The sequence below is a fragment of the Temnothorax americanus genome, unplaced genomic scaffold (assembly GCF_048541705.1).
Source record: "Temnothorax americanus isolate GAGA-0224 unplaced genomic scaffold, ASM4854170v1 Scaffold196, whole genome shotgun sequence".
NCBI lineage: Eukaryota > Metazoa > Arthropoda > Insecta > Hymenoptera > Formicidae > Temnothorax > Temnothorax americanus.
The window spans coordinates 42897-65967 of record NW_027509334.1 but is presented as its reverse complement, the minus strand read 5'-3'; the positions used below and the strand labels follow the sequence as shown (position 1 = coordinate 65967).

At 34.0% G+C, this 23071-nt stretch overlaps 2 protein-coding genes and 1 long non-coding RNA gene across 12 annotated transcripts; all 3 read right to left on the bottom strand.

The window, feature by feature from the left end:
• Positions 1–478: 478 nt before the first annotated feature.
• On the bottom strand, positions 479–4745 carry LOC143896740 (uncharacterized). Of its 8 annotated transcripts, none has more exons than XM_077404749.1 (7): positions 4616–4745; positions 4400–4546; positions 4068–4312; positions 3879–3974; positions 3000–3695; positions 942–1071; positions 479–600 (listed from the first exon to the last, which is right to left on the bottom strand). In XM_077404749.1, the coding sequence occupies exons 1-5, from the start codon at positions 4669–4671 to the stop codon at positions 3592–3594; spliced, it is 648 nt and encodes a 215-aa protein (XP_077260875.1). In that variant the 5' UTR covers positions 4672–4745; the 3' UTR covers positions 479–600; positions 942–1071; positions 3000–3591. The 8 variants fall into 8 exon arrangements, with proteins under 8 accessions (XP_077260875.1, XP_077260879.1, XP_077260877.1 ...); XM_077404753.1 differs by having other exon boundaries at positions 480–600; positions 3346–3695; XM_077404751.1 differs by having other exon boundaries at positions 481–1071; positions 3000–3126; positions 3211–3695.
• Positions 4746–13809: 9064 nt separating this feature from the next.
• Muc (dihydrolipoamide S-acetyltransferase muc) lies at positions 13810–17380 on the bottom strand. Of its 3 annotated transcripts, none has more exons than XM_077404747.1 (7): positions 17117–17377; positions 16501–16649; positions 16007–16395; positions 15311–15672; positions 14848–15147; positions 14639–14767; positions 13810–14276 (listed from the first exon to the last, which is right to left on the bottom strand). In XM_077404747.1, coding segments are annotated over exons 2-7 (1221 nt in total). In that variant the 5' UTR covers positions 16541–16649; positions 17117–17377; the 3' UTR covers positions 13810–14275. The 3 variants fall into 3 exon arrangements, with proteins under 3 accessions (XP_077260873.1, XP_077260871.1, XP_077260872.1); XM_077404745.1 differs by having other exon boundaries at positions 16914–17374; XM_077404746.1 differs by lacking the exon at positions 13810–14276 and having other exon boundaries at positions 14638–14767; positions 16914–17380.
• A 2679-nt stretch (positions 17381–20059) lies between these two features.
• LOC143896746 (uncharacterized) lies at positions 20060–22039 on the bottom strand. Its single transcript, XR_013256740.1, has 2 exons — positions 21910–22039; positions 20060–20371 (listed from the first exon to the last, which is right to left on the bottom strand). It is a non-coding gene; the product is annotated as an uncharacterized LOC143896746 (long non-coding RNA).
• Between the last annotated feature and the right edge of the window lie 1032 nt (positions 22040–23071).

Genomic DNA, 23071 nt, shown 5'->3' with positions numbered 1-23071 from the left:
TTATTGGTTTTTCATTGTTTCATTTATTTTATTATACTTGACCATACATATTGTATATGTATATTTAATATATATACGTTCGTAATAAAATGTTCCGTTCGTTACTTGTTCATCTTAAAAAAATTTTTTGTAAATTCATTATTATTTTCTTTATGTGTAAATGTTTAATTTTTTTATTACAATTTTATATAATATATGCATATTGAACGTACATTTTATTTTCTTCCTTTATTTTATCCTTTTATTAATTTTATGCAAATTGTATAAAAATGAGTGTGATATGTCAATTTAATTTGCCACTACGAAATGGCGGCCGCTGGAACAAAATTTGATTGGCTGTTCAAAAACCTGCGTAATAGCACACCTTACTTTCTTTACACCATGGTCCAGAGCGCATGGCGCATGCAAACACATGCAAATGGTATGAATATGAAGGTATTGGTTGGTTTCCAACACTCAAACGTAACCTCAACCGCAACCGAGCCCGCAACCAGTGGCCACAGTATAACCATACCCAGTAGCGACACTGAGTGTCGGCACCTTTGATGTAGTTGTCCTCAAGTCACGTGGTACGTCGCCATATTGTCAGATGTACCGGCGCTACAATTGAAATGTACATATATAATTAAAAAATGTATATGAGTATATATAATCAAAAAAGATTTTTTGCGCAATTTTAATTATAATCCAAAGAATTTCTTGAAGTAGAAGAAATGAAAATAATACTTCTGTGTATTTTGTATCATTTTATTTCAAAATTTTTCGTAACTTATTGTGTAAATAGAATTGTAAAATGTATACAAAATATATATAATTATTGAGCTCAAAAGCGAATATAGATCATTGGGCGCAAAAGCTAATATTTTTATTTGTTCTGTCATTGAGTAAAAAATGCATAAAAATATTTAAAAAAAATACTTATGTTTATTCCGAATACTTGCGTTAAAATTTCATAATTTTTACTGAAAATTTTAGTAATATATAAATATTAAGATATCCATTTTTTTTTAATTAATTGTTCCTCATGGACATCCTTCAGTAGAAAGAATGTGCTCCAAATGTCAATGTCAACTGAAACAATAATTGGAATAAGTGAAAACATATGTAATATTCACTATCATTATGTGCTGTTACTGTATAATACTTACATAAAAAATAGTAAAAATGTTAAAAAAAGTAGCAGAAATGTTAAAAGGAGTAGCAGAAATATTAAAAATTTATTTCAGAAAGTAACACATGCATTTTGACATTCACAAAGTTGCCAAACACATTTAGTTTTATAACAATAAAATTATAAACGAACTTCAATAATAAATTTAATTAACGAAAACACATTTACTTTTATAAAAGTAGATATTAAATAATTTGCATTTATAAGGAAAATACAGACATTAAATTCTAATCGTGACGTAAAATTATAGTTTTTCTGTGTCCGGATTGCGATTTGAAACGTTTATTAATAAATTTTAATGTATAAAATAGTCGAACTCGAGCATATAATTTCAATAAATAATTATGCGGAAAATGTTGACACGGATGAATAAATTCAACTTCTTTAAAAATGGTAATGAGGATACGAATTATATGCTTTTGTACAATCAATTCCTCAATTTTAGAAAAAAATAAATTTTCCAACGTTTTAAGATATATTACGAAATCATCGTGCGGCATAGATAAATTTCCGAAAGGATTATCTTCAGTAGAATTGTAAGCCCTAAAGAAACAGTAATATGAAGTTTCATTTAAGTCGATGTACGAGTGTGCATATTGAGAACAAATCTCACACAAATGTTTTTGAAGACATTTACGTATTACGTATCCACAAATATATCGGAACGCATCTTGTTCGTTTACGTCCATCTGACGATAATCATGATCATCCAAAAGTATTGGTGTAATGTCATCTGTCTTAGGTTCAACATCCATATAATTCTTCTCTCTAAAGTTTGTAATAGCTACAAATATATCAGCACTGTCTCTTTCACAATTTCCAGTTTCAGCAGTACAATATTTCATAGAAAAAATTTTTCTGAATGAATAAAAAAACTGAACTGGGGTAGGATTAATAACATTGCCGTTCAATCCTCGAATAGCCGAAAAAAAGTGTTCCAAACAGTCCTGAGTAAAACGGCGTAATAATAGAAATTGCATTTCTGGAAACACATTTTGCAAATGTTCCCACATTTGAAGAAGAGAATTTATATTGTGTTTCATGCATTTGAAAACTTGAACTTTATTAGAAATATTAACACCAGTTTTATTAAATATCGTTATTTTGGATAAATAATCTTCAATTTTTGAAAGAAATTCTAATTGATATTGCGCTCCCCGAAAAGCTTGTTTAAATTGTGATGGATGTTGAACCGAAGATGAATTGAATAGATCAAAGTAATCGTTCATATTTTGGATAAAATCTGCTGTTCTAAGTGCAATTGGAGCAACCGCAGATTTAAAAGCTCCAGAAATTACCATTTTCCTCAAGCTACTACTCACTGTAAAACTCAAAATTTGTGTAGCCAAATATACTTTCATTTTATCGAAATTTGAAAATTTCATATGCTTATCAGTGAGTTTAGGTGCAAGTCGAAATTGCCTAGTTTGATCTTGTTGAAATAAATCATCAACGCACTTCCAAGATATAGGTTTAGAGTCATACTCAATAATATTGTCATGGAAATTATTCCTGACAGCTTTAATTATATGAGGTGAATCAAAAAGATGTGAGATTCGCTCGTTATTAACAAAAAAAAATGGATTGTTCTCTGTCACACCTAAGTATTTAGCGGTTAATTTAAAATTCCCTCCCATGTCTGAAACAAACGCTACTACTATAAACCCCGCATTTTGCAGTTTTGTAATTGCTTGAGGAATAATGGTTGTTAATTTCCTAGCAGAAAATGAAGAATGAAGAAAGAAGTAAGCCAAAGGTTGTTTCCAATTGTTGCAAATCCCTCTGATCATTAAAACTGCAACATTACATGCTGGAAGATATGATTTACCATCACCCAAGTCTTCAAATCCAATGACTTCATCCTGACTTATATTATAATACAGATTTGCTTTAATTGATGCTTCATCAATGCATAAAATGCAATACTTCTCGAGAGGTGACGAAGAAGCCTGTAACTTTTTTTTCAAAACATCGAAAACAAAATCATGCAAACCTGGAGTAATTTTCAAATGTTCAATCATGCGTTGTAAGGTTCTTACACTGGGAAGGATAAATTTTTGTGCAAAAGAATTATAAATTCTGCCTCCCCCAGAAAACAATATATCTAAACAAAACTTTTTAAATGGAAGCGAATATTTTCGTCCTTTGGCTGACTTATATCTACTAAGACGTACTTGAGTTTTTACAAAATTTGCAATCTCTGGTGGTAGAAATTCGTCTGTAGCTTCACAATATTCATTCAAGGACATTTTTTGTCTTATTTTTGAAGTTTGTATCTTATTTTTCTGTCGTTCTAATTGTTGTTTTAATTTTCGAATTTCTCGATGTAACGCTTCAATTCTGCCTCTCAAAATTCTTTTGCGCGGGAAATGATTAGAAAATTTTGGCTCTGTTTGACTATATTGATGCAACTGTTGTGGTTATGTTTGAGCATATTGATCCAAATATTGTAGCTCTGTTTGAGCATACTGATGTGACACTGATTCCACTTGCTCATGTTCATATTGCCCATGATGGTCGTTAACTATAATATTTAAAAATACTACATCACTTATGAAACTTAAAAAATTAATGATTATATTCCATTCATTACAAAGAAAAAACGAATATATAAATTATAATAACCATACATCAATTTTATTTTCTAATTCACAAAAATTTCATGTTACTAGCATTAGTTAATTCTATATTGAACTAAAATTATTACCTAATATTGACTGACATTCAACTTTGTCTGAAAAGCCAGTTTCAAATAATTCCAATTGTTGCTTATCATAGTTAGATTTAATGATATCACACTCAACTGAAATATAGTAATTATGTTCACAAAATTTTTGATATTTCCAACCATACACACACACACACACACACACACACAGAGTTCAAAACTGCTTACCTGATATTACTGTATTTTCCTCAGAATCATCACTCAAATTAAATGTTGCGTTGTTTTCACTTGATAATTCAAAAGATTTATCATTTTCCATTTGTTCGGGGATTGCATGTGGTTGAAGTCTGTTTTTCAAATCGTTTAAAAACATCGACGATTTAAAATGATCACCACAAACTTTGTAATTTTTATATAAATTTTCTGGTGACGTGTTAATTTCGCGACCACATTTTTCCAACCACAATTTTGCTCTGAAAGATGTTTTGTATAAAATATTAATGAAAAAACACTTGATATATAATTCAATTAACAAATCCGCTAATGGAAATTATTTTTACCTATCTGGGTCTTTTGGAAAACGAAAAAAACTGGGACCAGATTCACGCCCAGAAATATTTGAACAATTCTTCATGGCACAACTATATCCACCTCTCTTCATTAACTTCATTTTAATGTAGCACGTCACACCCGGAATTTTCTTATCACTAATAAAAAGACACAATTTATTCAAATAAAAAATATGTCATAAAACTGTAGAGGTTGAGGTTACCTACGATGTTCGAGACGCAACTGGGCGCAACCATGTTGTGAGATGTACGGACTCGCACATGCGCACTAAAATTTTATTCCGGGTCGGACGGCTGAGTGTCGCTACTGGGTATGGTTATACTGTGCTTCTGGTTTTATGTGTGAATACGCACACACACCATTGAACTGCTCACGCGGACGCACGGTAGAAAGACATATGCTAAGACTGCGGCGTTGCCGCGTCTGTGCGGCGTTGCCGCGTGCTCCCCGCTTTAGCAATACCACAGTATAACCATACCCAGTAGCGACACTCAGCCGTCCGACCCGGAATAAAATTTTAGTGCGCATGTGCGAGTCCGTACATCTCACAACATGGTTGCGCCCAGTTGCGTCTCGAACATCGTAGGTAACCTCAACCTCTACAGTTTTATGACATATTTTTTATTTGAATAAATTGTGTCTTTTTATTAGTGATAAGAAAATTCCGGGTGTGACGTGCTACATTAAAATGAAGTTAATGAAGAGAGGTGGATATAGTTGTGCCATGAAGAATTGTTCAAATATTTCTGGGCGTGAATCTGGTCCCAGTTTTTTTCGTTTTCCAAAAGACCCAGATAGGTAAAAATAATTTCCATTAGCGGATTTGTTAATTGAATTATATATCAAGTGTTTTTTCATTAATATTTTATACAAAACATCTTTCAGAGCAAAATTGTGGTTGGAAAAATGTGGTCGCGAAATTAACACGTCACCAGAAAATTTATATAAAAATTACAAAGTTTGTGGTGATCATTTTAAATCGTCGATGTTTTTAAACGATTTGAAAAACAGACTTCAACCACATGCAATCCCCGAACAAATGGAAAATGATAAATCTTTTGAATTATCAAGTGAAAACAACGCAACATTTAATTTGAGTGATGATTCTGAGGAAAATACAGTAATATCAGGTAAGCAGTTTTGAACTCTGTGTGTGTGTGTGTGTGTGTGTGTGTATGGTTGGAAATATCAAAAATTTTGTGAACATAATTACTATATTTCAGTTGAGTGTGATATCATTAAATCTAACTATGATAAGCAACAATTGGAATTATTTGAAACTGGCTTTTCAGACAAAGTTGAATGTCAGTCAATATTAGGTAATAATTTTAGTTCAATATAGAATTAACTAATGCTAGTAACATGAAATTTTTGTGAATTAGAAAATAAAATTGATGTATGGTTATTATAATTTATATATTCGTTTTTTCTTTGTAATGAATGGAATATAATCATTAATTTTTTAAGTTTCATAAGTGATGTAGTATTTTTAAATATTATAGTTAACGACCATCATGGGCAATATGAACATGAGCAAGTGGAATCAGTGTCACATCAGTATGCTCAAACAGAGCTACAATATTTGGATCAATATGCTCAAACAGAACCACAACAGTTGCATCAATATAGTCAAACAGAGCCAAAATTTTCTAATCATTTCCCGCGCAAAAGAATTTTGAGAGGCAGAATTGAAGCGTTACATCGAGAAATTCGAAAATTAAAACAACAATTAGAACGACAGAAAAATAAGATACAAACTTCAAAAATAAGACAAAAAATGTCCTTGAATGAATATTGTGAAGCTACAGACGAATTTCTACCACCAGAGATTGCAAATTTTGTAAAAACTCAAGTACGTCTTAGTAGATATAAGTCAGCCAAAGGACGAAAATATTCGCTTCCATTTAAAAAGTTTTGTTTAGATATATTGTTTTCTGGGGGAGGCAGAATTTATAATTCTTTTGCACAAAAATTTATCCTTCCCAGTGTAAGAACCTTACAACGCATGATTGAACATTTGAAAATTACTCCAGGTTTGCATGATTTTGTTTTCGATGTTTTGAAAAAAAAGTTACAGGCTTCTTCGTCACCTCTCGAGAAGTATTGCATTTTATGCATTGATGAAGCATCAATTAAAGCAAATCTGTATTATAATATAAGTCAGGATGAAGTCATTGGATTTGAAGACTTGGGTGATGGTAAATCATATCTTCCAGCATGTAATGTTGCAGTTTTAATGATCAGAGGGATTTGCAACAATTGGAAACAACCTTTGGCTTACTTCTTTCTTCATTCTTCATTTTCTGCTAGGAAATTAACAACCATTATTCCTCAAGCAATTACAAAACTGCAAAATGCGGGGTTTATAGTAGTAGCGTTTGTTTCAGACATGGGAGGGAATTTTAAATTAACCGCTAAATACTTAGGTGTGACAGAGAACAATCCATTTTTTTTTGTTAATAACGAGCGAATCTCACATCTTTTTGATTCACCTCATATAATTAAAGCTGTCAGGAATAATTTCCATGACAATATTATTGAGTATGACTCTAAACCTATATCTTGGAAGTGCGTTGATGATTTATTTCAACAAGATCAAACTAGGCAATTTCGACTTGCACCTAAACTCACTGATAAGCATATGAAATTTTCAAATTTCGATAAAATGAAAGTATATTTGGCTACACAAATTTTGAGTTTTACAGTGAGTAGTAGCTTGAGGAAAATGGTAATTTCTGGAGCTTTTAAATCTGCGGTTGCTCCAATTGCACTTAGAACAGCAGATTTTATCCAAAATATGAACGATTACTTTGATCTATTCAATTCATCTTCGGTTCAACATCCATCACAATTTAAACAAGCTTTTCGGGGAGCGCAATATCAATTAGAATTTCTTTCAAAAATTGAAGATTATTTATCCAAAATAACGATATTTAATAAAACTGGTGTTAATATTTCTAATAAAGTTCAAGTTTTCAAATGCATGAAACACAATATAAATTCTCTTCTTCAAATGTGGGAACATTTGCAAAATGTGTTTCCAGAAATGCAATTTCTATTATTACGCCGTTTTACTCAGGACTGTTTGGAACACTTTTTTTCGGCTATTCGAGGATTGAACGGCAATGTTATTAATCCTACCCCAGTTCAGTTTTTTTATTCATTCAGAAAAATTTTTTCTATGAAATATTGTACTGCTGAAACTGGAAATTGTGAAAGAGACAGTGCTGATATATTTGTAGCTATTACAAACTTTAGAGAGAAGAATTATATGGATGTTGAACCTAAGACAGATGACATTACACCAATACTTTTGGATGATCATGATTATCGTCAGATGGACGTAAACGAACAAGATGCGTTCCGATATATTTGTGGATACGTAATACGTAAATGTCTTCAAAAACATTTGTGTGAGATTTGTTCTCAATATGCACACTCGTACATCGACTTAAATGAAACTTCATATTACTGTTTCTTTAGGGCTTACAATTCTACTGAAGATAATCCTTTCGGAAATTTATCTATGCCGCACGATGATTTCGTAATATATCTTAAAACGTTGGAAAATTTATTTTTTTCTAAAATTGAGGAATTGATTGTACAAAAGCATATAATTCGTATCCTCATTACCATTTTTAAAGAAGTTGAATTTATTCATCCGTGTCAACATTTTCCGCATAATTATTTATTGAAATTATATGCTCGAGTTCGACTATTTTATACATTAAAATTTATTAATAAACGTTTCAAATCGCAATCCGGACACAGAAAAACTATAATTTTACGTCACGATTAGAATTTAATGTCTGTATTTTCCTTATAAATGCAAATTATTTAATATCTACTTTTATAAAAGTAAATGTGTTTTCGTTAATTAAATTTATTATTGAAGTTCGTTTATAATTTTATTGTTATAAAACTAAATGTGTTTGGCAACTTTGTGAATGTCAAAATGCATGTGTTACTTTCTGAAATAAATTTTTAATATTTCTGCTACTCCTTTTAACATTTCTGCTACTTTTTTTAACATTTTTACTATTTTTTATGTAAGTATTATACAGTAACAGCACATAATGATAGTGAATATTACATGTTTTCACTTATTCCAATTATTGTTTCAGTTGACATTGACATTTGGAGCACATTCTTTCTACTGAAGGATGTCCATGAGGAACAATTAATTAAAAAAAAATGGATATCTTAATATTTATATATTACTAAAATTTTCAGTAAAAATTATGAAATTTTAACGCAAGTATTCGGAATAAACATAAGTATTTTTTTTAAATATTTTTATGCATTTTTTACTCAATGACAGAACAAATAAAAATATTAGCTTTTGCGCCCAATGATCTATATTCGCTTTTGAGCTCAATAATTATATATATTTTGTATACATTTTACAATTCTATTTACACAATAAGTTACGAAAAATTTTGAAATAAAATGATACAAAATACACAGAAGTATTATTTTCATTTCTTCTACTTCAAGAAATTCTTTGGATTATAATTAAAATTGCGCAAAAAATCTTTTTTGATTATATATACTCATATACATTTTTTAATTATATATGTACATTTCAATTGTAGCGCCGGTACATCTGACAATATGGCGACGTACCACGTGACTTGAGGACAACTACATCAAAGGTGCCGACACTCAGTGTCGCTACTGGGTATGGTTATACCACAGTATAACCATACCCAGTAGCGACACTCAGCCGTCCGACCCGGAATAAAATTTTAGTGCGCATGTGCGAGTCCGTACATCTCACAACATGGTTGCGCCCAGTTGCGTCTCGAACATCGTAGGTAACCTCAACCTCTACAGTTTTATGACATATTTTTTATTTGAATAAATTGTGTCTTTTTATTAGTGATAAGAAAATTCCGGGTGTGACGTGCTACATTAAAATGAAGTTAATGAAGAGAGGTGGATATAGTTGTGCCATGAAGAATTGTTCAAATATTTCTGGGCGTGAATCTGGTCCCAGTTTTTTTCGTTTTCCAAAAGACCCAGATAGGTAAAAATAATTTCCATTAGCGGATTTGTTAATTGAATTATATATCAAGTGTTTTTTCATTAATATTTTATACAAAACATCTTTCAGAGCAAAATTGTGGTTGGAAAAATGTGGTCGCGAAATTAACACGTCACCAGAAAATTTATATAAAAATTACAAAGTTTGTGGTGATCATTTTAAATCGTCGATGTTTTTAAACGATTTGAAAAACAGACTTCAACCACATGCAATCCCCGAACAAATGGAAAATGATAAATCTTTTGAATTATCAAGTGAAAACAACGCAACATTTAATTTGAGTGATGATTCTGAGGAAAATACAGTAATATCAGGTAAGCAGTTTTGAACTCTGTGTGTGTGTGTGTGTGTGTGTGTGTATGGTTGGAAATATCAAAAATTTTGTGAACATAATTACTATATTTCAGTTGAGTGTGATATCATTAAATCTAACTATGATAAGCAACAATTGGAATTATTTGAAACTGGCTTTTCAGACAAAGTTGAATGTCAGTCAATATTAGGTAATAATTTTAGTTCAATATAGAATTAACTAATGCTAGTAACATGAAATTTTTGTGAATTAGAAAATAAAATTGATGTATGGTTATTATAATTTATATATTCGTTTTTTCTTTGTAATGAATGGAATATAATCATTAATTTTTTAAGTTTCATAAGTGATGTAGTATTTTTAAATATTATAGTTAACGACCATCATGGGCAATATGAACATGAGCAAGTGGAATCAGTGTCACATCAGTATGCTCAAACAGAGCTACAATATTTGGATCAATATGCTCAAACATAACCACAACAGTTGCATCAATATAGTCAAACAGAGCCAAAATTTTCTAATCATTTCCCGCGCAAAAGAATTTTGAGAGGCAGAATTGAAGCGTTACATCGAGAAATTCGAAAATTAAAACAACAATTAGAACGACAGAAAAATAAGATACAAACTTCAAAAATAAGACAAAAAATGTCCTTGAATGAATATTGTGAAGCTACAGACGAATTTCTACCACCAGAGATTGCAAATTTTGTAAAAACTCAAGTACGTCTTAGTAGATATAAGTCAGCCAAAGGACGAAAATATTCGCTTCCATTTAAAAAGTTTTGTTTAGATATATTGTTTTCTGGGGGAGGCAGAATTTATAATTCTTTTGCACAAAAATTTATCCTTCCCAGTGTAAGAACCTTACAACGCATGATTGAACATTTGAAAATTACTCCAGGTTTGCATGATTTTGTTTTCGATGTTTTGAAAAAAAAGTTACAGGCTTCTTCGTCACCTCTCGAGAAGTATTGCATTTTATGCATTGATGAAGCATCAATTAAAGCAAATCTGTATTATAATATAAGTCAGGATGAAGTCATTGGATTTGAAGACTTGGGTGATGGTAAATCATATCTTCCAGCATGTAATGTTGCAGTTTTAATGATCAGAGGGATTTGCAACAATTGGAAACAACCTTTGGCTTACTTCTTTCTTCATTCTTCATTTTCTGCTAGGAAATTAACAACCATTATTCCTCAAGCAATTACAAAACTGCAAAATGCGGGGTTTATAGTAGTAGCGTTTGTTTCAGACATGGGAGGGAATTTTAAATTAACCGCTAAATACTTAGGTGTGACAGAGAACAATCCATTTTTTTTTGTTAATAACGAGCGAATCTCACATCTTTTTGATTCACCTCATATAATTAAAGCTGTCAGGAATAATTTCCATGACAATATTATTGAGTATGACTCTAAACCTATATCTTGGAAGTGCGTTGATGATTTATTTCAACAAGATCAAACTAGGCAATTTCGACTTGCACCTAAACTCACTGATAAGCATATGAAATTTTCAAATTTCGATAAAATGAAAGTATATTTGGCTACACAAATTTTGAGTTTTACAGTGAGTAGTAGCTTGAGGAAAATGGTAATTTCTGGAGCTTTTAAATCTGCGGTTGCTCCAATTGCACTTAGAACAGCAGATTTTATCCAAAATATGAACGATTACTTTGATCTATTCAATTCATCTTCGGTTCAACATCCATCACAATTTAAACAAGCTTTTCGGGGAGCGCAATATCAATTAGAATTTCTTTCAAAAATTGAAGATTATTTATCCAAAATAACGATATTTAATAAAACTGGTGTTAATATTTCTAATAAAGTTCAAGTTTTCAAATGCATGAAACACAATATAAATTCTCTTCTTCAAATGTGGGAACATTTGCAAAATGTGTTTCCAGAAATGCAATTTCTATTATTACGCCGTTTTACTCAGGACTGTTTGGAACACTTTTTTTCGGCTATTCGAGGATTGAACGGCAATGTTATTAATCCTACCCCAGTTCAGTTTTTTTATTCATTCAGAAAAATTTTTTCTATGAAATATTGTACTGCTGAAACTGGAAATTGTGAAAGAGACAGTGCTGATATATTTGTAGCTATTACAAACTTTAGAGAGAAGAATTATATGGATGTTGAACCTAAGACAGATGACATTACACCAATACTTTTGGATGATCATGATTATCGTCAGATGGACGTAAACGAACAAGATGCGTTCCGATATATTTGTGGATACGTAATACGTAAATGTCTTCAAAAACATTTGTGTGAGATTTGTTCTCAATATGCACACTCGTACATCGACTTAAATGAAACTTCATATTACTGTTTCTTTAGGGCTTACAATTCTACTGAAGATAATCCTTTCGGAAATTTATCTATGCCGCACGATGATTTCGTAATATATCTTAAAACGTTGGAAAATTTATTTTTTTCTAAAATTGAGGAATTGATTGTACAAAAGCATATAATTCGTATCCTCATTACCATTTTTAAAGAAGTTGAATTTATTCATCCGTGTCAACATTTTCCGCATAATTATTTATTGAAATTATATGCTCGAGTTCGACTATTTTATACATTAAAATTTATTAATAAACGTTTCAAATCGCAATCCGGACACAGAAAAACTATAATTTTACGTCACGATTAGAATTTAATGTCTGTATTTTCCTTATAAATGCAAATTATTTAATATCTACTTTTATAAAAGTAAATGTGTTTTCGTTAATTAAATTTATTATTGAAGTTCGTTTATAATTTTATTGTTATAAAACTAAATGTGTTTGGCAACTTTGTGAATGTCAAAATGCATGTGTTACTTTCTGAAATAAATTTTTAATATTTCTGCTACTCCTTTTAACATTTCTGCTACTTTTTTTAACATTTTTACTATTTTTTATGTAAGTATTATACAGTAACAGCACATAATGATAGTGAATATTACATATGTTTTCACTTATTCCAATTATTGTTTCAGTTGACATTGACATTTGGAGCACATTCTTTCTACTGAAGGATGTCCATGAGGAACAATTAATTAAAAAAAAATGGATATCTTAATATTTATATATTACTAAAATTTTCAGTAAAAATTATGAAATTTTAACGCAAGTATTCGGAATAAACATAAGTATTTTTTTTAAATATTTTTATGCATTTTTTACTCAATGACAGAACAAATAAAAATATTAGCTTTTGCGCCCAATGATCTATATTCGCTTTTGAGCTCAATAATTATATATATTTTGTATACATTTTACAATTCTATTTACACAATAAGTTACGAAAAATTTTGAAATAAAATGATACAAAATACACAGAAGTATTATTTTCATTTCTTCTACTTCAAGAAATTCTTTGGATTATAATTAAAATTGCGCAAAAAATCTTTTTTGATTATATATACTCATATACATTTTTTAATTATATATGTACATTTCAATTGTAGCGCCGGTACATCTGACAATATGGCGACGTACCACGTGACTTGAGGACAACTACATCAAAGGTGCCGACACTCAGTGTCGCTACTGGGTATGGTTATACTGTGGTTATACTGTGCCAGAAGTTAGTTTCTCGACGTTGGCGACACTGAAACGAAGTTTCGTATTGTCACCGCGCGAGGTCTCCAACATCAATTCGGAGTTCGGCCGTGACTCCTGTCGACCCTTAAAAAAGTCGACTTTCTGCCAAGTCAGTATCGGTAGAGGTAGAAGTCGACTTCAAGTCGACTTTTTGCTCTTAGGGAACAAGATTGTAGCCAAAATATCGAATGAATCTTATTCAATTTAGGATATTCTTAATTAGTAAGCTCATCTGTAGTACGCTAAAGAGCCCAATTTTGCAGTTTTGCTCTTAAAAATTTATAATAAATAAAATACGGGTTAAAGTGCAGTTTAACGTGCACTTAGTGCAAAAAGTGCACCTGAGTTTGCCTGGGTCTCCATCAAATGTTTGTAGAATACATATGTCATATATGTCGTATATATAAGAGAGGTAATTTATTAAATATAAGAGATATACATTTTATTATATTTACTATAAACATTTTAGACACTTTTATCGTTACTTCCCCTAAAACGTAATCATCATATTTTCTGCAACACAGTGCAGCTGAATTATTAATTATCATAAATACACATATGTACACCTGATGACCACTTCTAGAGGAAGTTTTGCTAGGCGATAACAAGTTCAGAAATTTTCCAATCTCTCTCGTCAAATAAAGCGACAAATTCGAATTATTATAATATAACTTTGAATGTACTGAATTGAAACAGTAGCCTTCTCATCCTTATACTTAAGAACAAAAGACGTTTTCTATATTATAATTTTTTTCGAAGTTTCGAAAAATTTGAAAATTAAGATTTTTAATTTGAATCAATATGGAAGCAATCTCGGCAAAATAATTCATAAATACCCACGTATTGCCTCTTAAACGTTTCTTTAGTTGCGCGCAGAACATATTTCTATCTGATGTAACATTTCTGAAACAAAAAGATACGTGTCAAGAATTAAATTCGAGTAAAAAAATATTAGAGCAAAAATTTGTATTTAAAAAATATCGTTATTTGTGTTAATTGTTATTAAACATACTATACAGGGTGCCCGATTCTCTAACGACAAACATATGCGTAAACTTTGTTCTAACAGAAAAGCTGCAAGCTAATTGGCTAAAAACTGTGCGATAGCCAATCAATTTGCAGCTTTTCTGTTAAAGTAGAGTTTGCGCATACGTTTCTCGTTAGAGAATCGGGCCCCTCAGTAACGTTCCATTTTCAAAAAATGATATTTTTATGTATTATTTGCCATTCTGATCAATTGATAAATCAATGGCGATTTAACTTACTATAAAAGCATTGTTGTTGGATTTTCCATCAAATTCCTAAAGGCGGCTAACCATTGTGCGCCTACCGCACCATCAACAGTACGGTGATCGCAGCTGGCAGTTACAGACATATATTGGGCAGTCGTAAAACTGCAAAAATTTGCATATTTAATACTCGTATGCCATAAAATGTGAAATTAAATTTGTCTGAAAATATTACGTCAAGTTACCCTTTCTCGTTTTTGGCAGGTATCAGTCTAGCTTCCGTGGTGCCTATAGCAAGAATGATAGACTGTGGAGGATTTATTATAGCTGAAAAATTCTTAATGCCAAACATGCCCAAATTGGACACTGTAATCGTTCCTCCTTGAAATTCGTGCGGTTTTAATTTTCCTTCCCTCGCCTTTGCGGCCAACGCTTTCACGTCTTTACTGATTTGAACTATTCCCTTCGTATCGGCACCAAACACTATAGGAGTGATTAGACCGCTGTCTGTACTTACTGCTACACTAACGTCCACGTTATTATATCTGGAAGAAGATATTCAAAATAAATGCGATGATATTCGATATAAAATATTGCAACAATATATATTCAAACATAAGTAATATAATAATATAATAAAATACAAATATTCAAATATACATGTAAATGTATCAAACTGCATTTTATAATAATATATAAAATACTCACTGTCGAATTACATTTCCTAACCAGGCGCTGTTGCCTTCTGGCACTTTTTTACAAGCCATTGCTATTCCTTTAATGATAATGTCATTTACGCTCAATTTGATCTTATCTTTTTCTAACAATTTATTAAACTGTTCTCGCATCGCCAATGCAGCATCCATTTTTACATCTACCGAGAGGTAATAATGTGGGATCGTCTGCTTGCTTTCCAACAGGCGTTTGGCAATAACCGCACGTATATTCGACACAGGAATATCTACTCCAGTTGGCGCGCCAACCCCAGTTACCAGTTGTACTGGTTGTATCGCCGCACCCTCCAAATCTTTAGATGTTATAGAGCTATATAATCCTGTTCCCGTTAGACCCTACAAAGAATAGCATGAAGAATAACACATAAAGAATACAAGTTTTATATCTACAAACTATCACAAAAATGAGTGCATATATATATATATATATATATATATATATAAAAGATGTCTTAATTCAATATTGCACAAGTTAATATATATATATATATATATATATATATATATATATATATATAAAAGATGTCTTAATTCAATATTGCACAAGTTAATAATGAAGAAGAAATATTACAGAAATCAAATTGAAAGAGTGGAGAAATAGGAAGGCAAATTAGCTCGTACTTGCCTCCATTCTTTCAATTTGATTTATAAATCAGCAATCTTGCAGCACCTGTAAACTAAGTCCTTTTTCAGCTGCTAATCTTCTCGCTAATGGACTAGCGTATATTCTTTCTCCGGAAGGTGGTGCGATAGAAGGAACTTTTACTGTAACTGGTGTAGTTTGTGCTGCCGGTGCTGGTGTAGGTGGTGGCGTAGGTACTGCAGGAGCTGCTGGTGTAGGAGGAGACACAGCTACTGTGTCTTCTTTAAAATCTTTGAATGCAGGTACATTAGATTCGTCTTGTACAATAATGCAAACCAGTTTGCCTATAGGTATGTTCTTTGTTCCCGCAGGTACTAAGATTTTGGCTAGATAACCTTCTTCGGGAGTTTCAAATCCCATAGTAGCTTTATCTGTTTCAATCTCTGCTAGTAGATCACCTTCGTTCAACTTGTCACCTAATGAATCACATATAAAAAGTCAATATGTTTAACAAACAATTTTGTATCTTCAGAAAAATTAAATCTATATTTGTTATATCGTAAAATCGGTAGATGATTTACCCTCTTTCTTCTGCCAACTGATTATCGTTCCTGTTTCCATGGTGGGAGACAACGCTGGAAGTGGGACCTTGATGTGATCGGGATAATCGGAGTAAAAACTGAGCTGTTGCTGCCATGGTGTTGAGACGAAACGCAAAGCACTGTGAAGCCTAAAACATCGAGAGAATTAATATTATTATTCTACGCTATTACATTTCTTTTTGCGTGATAAATGATGATTATGTAAGCCTCTCCGTCTATCTTGATATAAGAGATTAATATTCGAATATTTCACCATAAACCCACTAGGAGTTTGAGCTAGATCACGTTTAAATTGACGTTGAAATAACCTTAAAGACCGTCCCCGATCGCGAAATTTAAAAATTGCAAAAAGATTTGAGCGTGAGAGCAACTTCGAGTAGTGGATGCAGTACCTCTGCTGATGTTTTCTGTGAAGATACCGGACGACTATAGATCTATTGCCGAATCGCACGGAACCACAGACGATCGCGCGTGCCAACCCGTTACGTAGGCTCAACGTGGTTCGTATCATATCTATCGGGATTCTCGACGGTGTCACGAGCTGATCCGGAAGCCCTCGATGAGTCCGAAATGAATCTAAAACGGATCCACTCGCCTGACGAGGTGACGATAATCCCGATAATCCGTCAACAAATTCGACGTAAATGCGAAACGGTACCAGATGACGCCGACGGACGTGCCGAGCTGTGCCGAGCCGAGTGGCCGATGCGCCGATGGTGCCCGGATGGTGGCCGAGACGAGAGGTCGTCGGCAAGGTCACGTGGTTTCACGCATCGGAGGTGCTGCCTGTGCTGTGCAGTGAAGAGAAAAGTAGAGTCAGCAAAATTAACAGGCGTTCGGGAGAACAGCCGACGATGTTCTCTGAATGTTTTTTTTAAACAGTTTCGATATTTCGATATTAGCTGGTCGTAGTATGTATGTACATACATACATCCATACAGACTGTATTTACATACAGACGGATATGGGAATAGAACTATGAATCTATCGATTTTGTTTTGACAATAGAAACTCGAGTTGTTCGAATGACTAATGCCCGATCTAGTAGTAAGCTGTAGTAAGCCTCAAGCCGTAAGAAATTGACCAATTACAGGCAAATGTGAGGAGAATAATCGACTGTGATTGGACAATTTCTTACATCTTGAAGCTTACTACAGCTTACTACAGCTATTGTAGATCGGGCATAATACCAGAGAGAAACCTGAGAGAGGCCATCCCGGCATTTTTCGACCTAAACAAATTTAGCCCCCCCAAGTAGATTATTGATATATTTTTTTTTACCAATTGTTTGGTGGTTGATTGGTAGTATTTGGTACCGTATTCAAAACGTTCGGTAGTTTCTCGTTTTTCTATAAAATCAAAAACAAATTCTTGATCTTCTTTTAACCCCCCCCACTTTGTGGTAGTTTTTTTTTTTTTTTAATCGATTGGCGATTGATTGGCAATGTTTCGTACCGCATTAAAAACTTTTGGTAGTTGCGCGTTTCTTTAAAAAATCAAAAAAACAAATTTTTGATCTTCTCTTAGCCCCCCCCACTTTGACTGTGGTAGTCTTTTTTTCACTAAAAGGAATTGGCCTTAAATTTTATAAATCGCGCGGCAAAGCCGAACCACGGAGTACGAGTATTATAGAAGAGACATAAAGTTGCATTTTCACGAGCCGCTGAAACCGATCGTTCGAGCGACAAAACAAATCACGTGACGACGTTTGTACTATTTTGGTACGATACGCCTTTATAATTGGCCTAGTTTACACCGATCACTTGATACGCGTATTAAATAGTAAATAACTAGTAAATAAGTCTGATTATTGGCTGATCAGTTCAAATATACTATATGATACGCGTATCAAGAGATCGGTGTAAACTAGGCCAATACCTTAAAGGTCAATCCAGACAAACTTGCATAGCGCATAAACATAAGCATAAGAGAATTGATTGGTCCATATGCATGTGCATAAGGAAATAGACCAATCCGTTTCGTTATGCATATGGTTATACACCTATGCAAGTTTGTGTGGATATAGCTTAAGGGCCCGGACACACACTTCTGCACAATGCATAATGCGTAAGCATAAGAAAATTGATTGGTCCATACACATGTGCATAAGGAAATAGACCAATCAATTTTCTTATGCTTACGCATTATGCGTTGTGCAGAAGTGTGTGCGCTCCGCTTAAGCCCTAGAGCATGCGCATGTGACCCCAGAGTTTAGTGCGTGTACATACGTATGCGCTCCTGAATGCCCACAATAGGTGCGTTCGGGAAGACGCTATTATGCTGCGTTTCCACTACACGCGTCGCGTGTTGCGTCACAACAAGATCTTGCGTCGGAAATGACGTCATAAAATGAAACGTTTTGGTTGGCGTTTGGATAACTCATGACGCGGCGTCGTGACGCGACGCGCGACGCGTGTAGTGGGAACGCAGCATTAGTGAATGTGTGCAATCGTCACTATACATAACTGGAATGTTAAAATAAAATTTTCAATAACTTACAGCTCTTAACATTACCAATCAACCACTAAACGATTGGTAAAAAAAGAATTTAAAATTCCCAACAGTTAAAGTGTAGGCGCTGAAGAAGGTTAAAAATTTGTTGACAATTAATTCTTTCTTTTTAAAACGCGAAACTACCAAAAGGTTTCAATGCGGTACCAAACATTGCCAATCAATCGCCAATCAATTAAAAAAAAAAAAAAAAAAAAACTACCACAGTCAAAGTGGGGGGGCTAAAAAAAGATCAAAAATTTGTTTTTGATTTTCTAGAAAAACGAGAAACTACCGAACGTTTTGAATACGGTACTAAATATTACCAATCAACCACCAAACGATTGGTAAAAAAAAAATATATCCATAATCCACTAGGGGGGGGCTAAATCTGTTTAGGTCATTTTTCGTCAATTTTTCTGTGTCGCATTTTCCGACGCGCCGCCTGAGAAAGTGCGCATCAACTACGTCGTTTCGCTCGGTAACCGCACATGGTTTGCGTCCGTGCTAATGGTTCGTGTCCGAACTAGCCAGTAAGGGGATATGCTGCGGCCGCGGCGGCCGCGGCGGCCGCGCTCAGCCGACCCCGGCGCTCGCCGCTCGGCAAGCTTCGAGCGAGGAGAGAAGGACAGACATACGATTTACAGTCTCGGTTGTCTCCGTTTATAACGTAGCTGTTTCGCCGGCTATGCGACGTTGCCACGCATTTCGGGTATTGCGTACGGTGTCTCGCCGAGTGGCGAATCTCGAGTTGGCAAATCGACGAGATGCGCTACGTTACATTTATAAATATTTATAAATTATATATATATATATATATATATATATATATATATATATATGTATGTATGTATGTATATATTGTATATATAATTTATGATTATAAAAATTGTAAATAAAACAAAATAAATATTTATTAATATAAAAATTATTTGTTAACGTAATACTATATTTTTATTAATTAAGGAAGGAAAGGATTTTTTAGGAGTCAGAGGAACAGCTACGCATAAATAAAATATATTACCTATATGTAGGTATATTAATATTGTTATTTTATTTCAAAGTAAAAATTAAAAGAAGTACGTATGATATAAAAGTTATTTCTCATAATAATGAATTTGAATTCCCGTGATTTTTTTCTCTTCTCCAGCTTCGCCTCTGCCTCTGCCTCTTCCTCTACCTCCACCTCTGCCACGCCACTGCCACTGCCACTGCCACTGCCACTGCCACTGCCACTGCCACTGCCACTGCCACTGCCACTGCCACTGCCACTGCCACTGCCACTGCCACTGCCACTGCCACTGCCTCTCCCTCGCATCGCGTTATATACCGTCCGCATCAACGAGCTTAACGTTTCAGGCTGTAACAAAAAATAAATATTTTAAGTAAAATGACATTTTCGTGTATATATATATATTGTCACGACCTTTTTGCACTCCCGAACCGCTCCGGGACGTGTGCCGGATCAAAAGGATTTAGGAGAGCGGGATGGTTGGCCTCTCTAGTGATTTCCTCGCACCTCTGATACTCCACGAAATGTTCCGAATGTTGGGCGCCAGACGCGTAACTTCGCGTCCACATAATCGCGAAAACCTAAACGAGACGCAAAACGAAGTGGGGAGGTGCGTGGAATCGGCTAGCTTGACCTAATCACGGGCGGGGTTAATGAAGGGCGGCGCGATATTCGGCGGGGTGACACGTTAATTTCATACTCAGTCAGATAACAAAGAAAATAACATTTATTGAGTATTGGTTGTCGAGAATATAACAACGTTTATCCATCCGGCTCCGATCAAACACAAGATACATTCAATAGATAAATCAAGAATAACCGGTGGCGGAGTGCCTGGATTCATCTAACAGAAATAATATTAAAGCGGACGCGAGACACCCACGGAGTATTAATTGAGTCTCTAATAAACACGCTGAAGGCGCTATTCTCAAACAATTAATAATTCGAGTCGAAAGTTATAATACGCAAGAATACTACACTTAATATCACTAATAAGGGTGAGTTCAACATAAAATGTCGCAAAATAACGGTACGTCACGCTTGGATTGCGTGAAAACCACGTCCGGAACCGTACAAAAACTCTGTCGCCACGATATCTTAACCTGACGCGAGTGATTCTGCTCGGGCGCAACGGGGAGGCGCCGAGTCATTTAACCAGGCAAAGAATACGATTACTAAGGCAAAATACTGGATTAATGTGGTTCTCCAATGATGCGGAATACCGGTCAACGCAAACTAATAGAGTCGCGATAGCGCTAATAACTACGGAACGCCATGAAGAACTACGCAAGTAACAACGCACGAAACGTGTGAACGCCGGTAATTTCTTAACGCGAGTACAAGTCTAACATAAGTAATCAATCGGCGGGAACGACCTTCGGCCGCCATTAACAATGCCATCGACATCCCAACGCCAAATTCGAAGTGATCGCGAGCAGGGACGTCGCATAATAGGACGTAACGCAAGTAATACCGGACGCAAAGTTCTCAACGCGAGAGCAAACCTTACGCGATCAACCCGTAATAACGAGATCCGAACACGCATCGACACGCTAACTCCGACGCTCGAACACCAGAATTTCCCGACGCGAAGAAACGGTAACGCAATTTACGACGTACCGGCCCGTATGCGGCCGTACACCAAGGTCGCGAGAACAACGCAATATGCTCGCGATATTGAACTCATTAACGCCTATCGCGACCTCCAGGGATTTGCCATAACGCTTGTACCACAGTTCCGCGGCCACGATACCATCCCGAGGCCCTTCGCTCTCGTTATCGATCGCGAAATTACACTCGATCTTAACATGCGTTATCCCGAGCGAGAGCGTGCACCGGAAGGCGGTGTCGTGGCTTTACATCTCGCGACTTACGGGCAACCTCACCGGTAATACGCCTCCTCCTGGGCTCCTTGCCGTCACCTTCCACCAACGATCCTCGATCCGCCAGATAAAGATCGAAATGCCCAACTCGGGGTGGCTATCGCGTATCTTAGCAAAGCGTATTATCTCGCCGACGGACGACCAGAGAGTGAAACGCTAAACCAGCTCGATTGCGGAATCGATACGGTACCCCTTCCTGAGGGGCGCGCGAGCCAATCGGGCGCGTGCTTGCAAGCCCGCGGCACAGTATATACAGTAGCGCAACTCTCGGTCGGCACCTTTGATGTTAGTGTTGGCCAAAATGGAGTGCGCATGCGCGAAATAAAGCAGTATTCTGTCTCACTTCTCTCTTCGTCATCTCTTTCTTTCCTACTCGTTAGCCCATATTGAGGTTAGTTTAACGCAGTTGGCGCGAGATACAACTATATCTGTTTCCAGCAAACACAGAATACACCTTTGATAGCAAATTGTCGCCAAGATGGCATTAAATTTGGAATTTGATGCCATCTTGGCGACAATTTGCTATCAAAGGTGTATTCTGTGTTTGCTGGGTTAGTCTCAATAAAAATTATGCAGAATTATTCTTAACGATGTACAATGTTTACAATACGCGCAAAAAAATGAAAGAAATTAAAAAAAAAATATTGAAAAATATTACATAAATAATAGATGAATTGTTAATGATGCAAAATAATGAAATATAAATACTAAAATATGAAATATTATACTAATAATAATAGTATATATATATATATATATATATGTTATATATAAATATATATTATATAAAATAAGTCAGGAATAAATGTAAAATAAGTATATAACACATAATATATATAGATTAATTTTCTCACATAAAAGTATACACACATAGTATACACACAAAGAAATTATGTAAACATTTTAAATTAATATATAACACTTTTTAAATGTATACATTTATTTATTTTTATAAAACATGTCACATTTTACAATATATTATATATTAAATATATATTATACATTTTTTTTGTAATAATAAACACAATTTTTTAATGATACGATAATATGTAGTTATAATATATATTAATAAAATTTTTACATTTTATATAAATACTTAAATAAATTTTTACAAATAATGGAATACATATTATTGAAAATTTTACTGATAATGCTAAGCTATTGC

What these genes read in the sequence shown, in the direction of transcription:
- LOC143896740 (XM_077404749.1), bottom strand. Translation starts at nt 4,671, where the DNA reads ATGTGCGAGTCCGTACATCTCACAACATGGTTGCGCCCAGTTGCGTCT. An exon ending in TTTCCAAAAGACCCAGATAG is followed by an intron (nt 4,313 to 4,399) that starts GTAAAAATAATT and finishes AACATCTTTCAG; the next exon opens with AGCAAAATTGTGGTTGGAAA. An exon ending in GGAAAATACAGTAATATCAG is followed by an intron (nt 3,975 to 4,067) that starts GTAAGCAGTTTT and finishes ACTATATTTCAG; the next exon opens with TTGAGTGTGATATCATTAAA.
- Muc (XM_077404746.1), bottom strand. Translation starts at nt 17,032, where the DNA reads ATGATACGAACCACGTTGAGCCTACGTAACGGGTTGGCACGCGCGATC. An exon ending in CAGTTGGCAGAAGAAAGAGG is followed by an intron (nt 16,396 to 16,500) that starts GTAAATCATCTA and finishes GTGATTCATTAG; the next exon opens with GTGACAAGTTGAACGAAGGT. An exon ending in CCTGCCAAAAACGAGAAAGG is followed by an intron (nt 14,768 to 14,847) that starts GTAACTTGACGT and finishes AAATTTTTGCAG; the next exon opens with TTTTACGACTGCCCAATATA.